General features: G+C 34.8%; 1 protein-coding gene across 1 annotated transcript; it reads left to right on the forward strand.

Moving 5' to 3' along the window:
* Window positions 1–845: 845 nt before the first annotated feature.
* On the forward strand, window positions 846–3,872 carry LOC129570874 (cell division cycle 5-like protein). Its single transcript, XM_055450597.1, has 6 exons — window positions 846–1,094; window positions 1,180–1,445; window positions 1,535–1,802; window positions 1,872–2,060; window positions 2,131–3,498; window positions 3,565–3,872. The coding sequence occupies exons 1-6, from the start codon at window positions 1,050–1,052 to the stop codon at window positions 3,787–3,789; spliced, it is 2,361 nt and encodes a 786-aa protein (XP_055306572.1). The 5' UTR covers window positions 846–1,049; the 3' UTR covers window positions 3,790–3,872.
* The last annotated feature ends 1,067 nt before the right edge of the window (window positions 3,873–4,939 follow it).

Raw genomic sequence — 4,939 nt, forward strand, 5'->3', positions numbered from 1 at the left:
GATCCAATAACAGATTGGTGTTTCACTTTGTTCGGCGATTTTTTTGCATTTCGTATTCATCGGCGAAGAGTCAATACGTTGTTTTTATGCTCACGGGTTCAACTGTGATTTATATCTTTACTTTGATTCTTTATCTTTGAACTATTGACTATGACCTGAAAATTACATCGCTATATTCGCTCATTTTTTCGAAAATGTGATAAAACTCCAAAAATCACTTCCAAAATTATGTAACGTTACTGACGACTTTAAACATTTTTATCTCCGTGATCACAAGTGATAAACAAAAATTTAAAACTTGTAATTATTGGTCTAGGAGAGCTTTAACATATGCACTCAAGAAGCTATGAGTTTTAAATATTTTTTGAAGAGACATGAGCAAAAATGTGCGTACGAACCTAACGTTACTGACGATGGCCGTGTCCATATATACTTTTATATGTAAATTCGTTCGCTTAGCGAATTATAGGCATGGTTACCAAAATGAAACAGTCGAGACACACACACAAACAGTAAGTATACAAATTGTCGAGTGTGCGTCTGTACTACTTTAGGTTTGTGTTTATGCTCATTCAACAATTGTCAATGCATGTAATTCATAAATAAATTTATTTTTTCTCATTTATTTTTTCTTTTCGTACTTTTTTTTACAAAATATAAATAAAAAAATAAAAAATAAACACTAAGAAAATTTTTGTGCACAAAATTCGATCTTGTTGTCGAAATGAAACTTTCATTCCATTCCGAACAACACAACCACACAGCTTTTTTTATCTGCACAGTCTGAAATTCGCCATTTAATGGCTGACTGCTGCTTGTCAATGTCATTGTCATTCTTTCGTTCGTTCTTTTGCTCGGTATACACACGCATACACGCATACATATGCACACCGCTGGAATGCATACTTTTTTCATTTACTTGCGTCAAACGACAGGCGTGGAAAATAAAATTCGAAGAACATTCATAAAAGAAATTATCAACGCTAAATAGGTTAAAGTTACATTTGATTGAGGAATTCAAAATTTTGGTGGAAAGACATACTTTAAACATGCCGCGAATTATGATTAAGGGTGGTGTTTGGAGGAACACTGAAGTAAGTAGAAATATTATATGGAAATAGGGTATATAGCGTTGGAAATAAAACATATAATATAAAATATACCTAACCCTATTTTTAGGATGAAATATTAAAGGCAGCAGTTATGAAATATGGGAAAAATCAATGGTCCCGTATAGCATCATTGCTTCACAGAAAGTCAGCTAAACAATGTAAAGCACGTTGGTATGAATGGCTGGATCCGAGTATTAAAAAAACAGAATGGTCAAGAGAGGAAGATGAACGATTACTTCACTTGGCCAAATTAATGCCAACACAATGGCGAACTATTGCACCAATTATCGGTAGAACTGCAGCACAATGTTTAGACCGATATGAATACCTGCTGTATGCTATTGTTTTAATCTTTGTATTTTATACTCAAATTCATAATATAACAATAACATGGTAATAATGGTTACGTTCTGCATTTTTAGAGACCAGGCTCAGAGAAAAGAAGAAGGAGAAGATATAGCCGACGATCCTCGCAAATTGAAACCTGGGGAAATTGATCCAAACCCAGAGACTAAACCGGCGAGACCTGATCCAAAAGATATGGATGAAGATGAGCTGGAGATGCTGTCTGAAGCAAGAGCTCGTTTAGCGAATACACAAGGTAAAAAAGCAAAACGAAAAGCGCGAGAAAAACAATTGGAAGAAGCCAGACGTTTGGCTTCATTACAAAAGAGAAGAGAATTACGTGCGGTAGGTGACTTTTTTGTAATGTGATATTTCCAAGTAATGCAGCTCGCATTTCTTCAAATTACTAAATAGGCTGGCATTGGTGGTGGCAATCGTCGCAAAATAAAAGGCATAGACTACAATGCTGAGATACCTTTTGAAAAAAATCCTGTCTCCGGATTCTACGATACTTCTGAAGAGCATGTTGAAAAAATTGAATTTAATTTCAACAAAATTCGTCAACAAGATCTAGATGGCGAGTTGCGTACGGAAAAAGAAGAGGTAAGTAATTATACAACCAAATTCGGAAATATAAAATATGATCATTCTATTGAAATTATATGTCTTTCAGCGAGAACGAAAAAAAGATAAAGCCAAATTGAAATTAAAAAAGGAAAATGGCTTTCCCAACTCGCTCATTAATTTTATAGAACCAGCTCGGAAACGCTCGAAATTAGTACTACCAAGCCCACAAATATCTGATCAAGACATGCATCACGTCATCAAACTTGGAAAGGCAAGTGAAACTGCAAAAGAGTTTGCATTGGAAAGTGGCATTGAAACGACTGATGCTCTGTTGGGTGACTATAGCATTACTCCACAAGTAACAGCGACACCTCGTACACCAGCAATGATAACTGATCGAGTGATGCTGGAAGCACAAACAATTATGGCATTAACACATGTTGAAACTCCACTGAAAGGAGGGGTAAACACTCCGTTGCACAAAACTGACTTTTCTGCAATCATGCCAAAGTCTCAAGTGCCTACTACACCAAATACGCTGCTAGTAACCCCATTCCGATCAACAACAAGTGTGGATACAGATGGATGTCAAATGACAACGGAACACAAAAAGCATGACAATGATCAAGCTGTTACACCTTCTTTAGCACGAGATAAATTGAAAATAAACAATGAAGAACTTATTTCCGAAACACCAATAGCAACGAAAGAATATCAGAAGCAAATCAAAGAATCGCTCCAAGAGAAGCTTTCTTCTTTACCTCTACCAAGAAATGACTATGAAATCGTTGTGCCAGAAGAAAATACGGAAAAAGAGAAGAACAATGTAGCAGCTCCAGTTGTAGACGATCAGTCTGATGTTGATTTCAGAATAATAGAAGAAGAACAATCATTAAAAAAAACCGAATTGATTCACCGTTCTCAGGTCATACAGAAAAATCTTCCTCGACCAATTGAAATCAATACAACAATTTTACGCCCACCAACTGACATGATAGGTTTAACTGATCTACAAAGAGCAGAGGAACTGATTAAACAGGAAATGATTACAATGCTTCATTACGATGCAATGTTAAATCCAGTCGCATACAGGACAAATGCTCCTACTAAAAAAACTTTCTCGGCACAACAATTACAATCTTACTTGGAACAAAATCCATACGATGAATTTGAAAACGAGGAATTGAGAAATTCAAAAGATTCCCTTAATGCAGAAATGGTTGTTGTTAAGAACGGAATGGCACACGGTGATCTTTCTCTCGAAAATTACTCTCAAGTATGGCAAGAGTGTTTGAGTCAAGTTCTATACTTGCCAAGTCAGAATCGATACACAAGAGCGAATTTAGCAAGTAAAAAGGATCGTTTTGAAGCAGCTGAACGTAGACTTGAACAGAATCGCAAACATATGGCAAAAGAAGCAAAGCGTTGCGGAAAAATTGAGAAGAAAATGAAAATTCTGACTGGAGGATACCAAGTAAGTCTGATTTTAATTTAATTTAATCTGTGAAATAACAAATAGCAATTTTTTTCTTTTGAAAAGGCTCGTGCTCAGGCAATTATCAAGCAATTGAATGAAGCATGGGAGCAGATAGATCAACATGCTTTGGCACTATCAACATTTAAATTTCTGGCAAACCAGGAAAATACGGCAATTCCACGTCGAATGGAGACACTGACCGAAGATGTAATGCGTCAAATGGAACGGGAAAAACATCTACAAGCCAAATTTGCAGAACTGCAATCATCTATGGAACTTACAAATTGATTAATGATTTACTTAAAAAATCCTTGAATTGATGATTTACTTTCTTAATACATCAAAAAATAAAGAAAATTTTACATCTTTTACATCGTTCGAATTTGTAAAACCATTTCCATTTTCACTGCCATAATCTTCGCAAGCATGATTTTCATGTGTGGTTATATCAAAAAGCTTTACCATATAAAATTTACGCCATGATTTAAATTTTCACCAAATTCTACATTGAAATAACGTGGGAAAATAAACATCATCAGTTCGCTTTCGATACGCGAAATGACTTTAAAAGAAGTTATTCATCATTTGATATCAGTTGTTCTGTAAGATACGGGATAGTCTAGTCGGGAGCATTACTGTCGATTATCGGATAATGTCACATACACACGAAAAAGACAATTTTATTTTCCGTTAAATGACTGAGAAAAATTTCCTTCGTTTTATTTGTTTCGAATTAATTTTGAAAACTTCTCTATGGCTAACGATAAATAACTTTTGTATTATGGCGACAGCATCATGCATGTAACGCAAAAGAAAACGTTGCCTAGAGACTGATTGCAATGTGCCACATTTATACTGTTTCAACTAACACAGGTGCGCACTCGCTATAGCTCGCGCTATGCACTATGTGCATGATTCTCGGTTTCTATATACGTATATATATGTGTATATGTATATGTCTCCAGGTGGCATGTTGTTTTCAATAAAAAATGTTGATATTCACATTAATGTGAATATGGCTTTATATTTTGATGCATGTCAGTCGTGTCGTTTACGTAGCACACATTCCAGATTTGAAATGAATTATTCTTAGTTTAATGGTGCCTGATGAAAAAATCCAAATTTTTTATAATTTCTAGTGAGGAAAAGACTTATAAGATTATATCTTTGAAACTAAAACTGAATCAGAATGCGTCAAAATTAAGTGTGTGTTCACATAAATCAAAGTGAATAAGAATTAAAATTCACATTTTTGCTAGATTGTGGCAATCGAAGTACGGAACTCTTATATATTCTAGATGTCAAGTATCATCATTTCCCATACATTATCTATCAATTAAATTAATAGGAAAAATCGCATCCAACACTACGGATAAGATTGAGAGAACAGCATGTGTTTTACATTTTTAAGAAGGTGAATCTTAATTACCATTTACGT

This window comes from Sitodiplosis mosellana, unplaced genomic scaffold, assembly GCF_009176505.1.
Source record: "Sitodiplosis mosellana isolate CC-2019 unplaced genomic scaffold, AAFC_SMos_1.0 Smas_scaffold_495, whole genome shotgun sequence".
NCBI classification, from domain to species: Eukaryota; Metazoa; Arthropoda; class Insecta; order Diptera; family Cecidomyiidae; genus Sitodiplosis; species Sitodiplosis mosellana.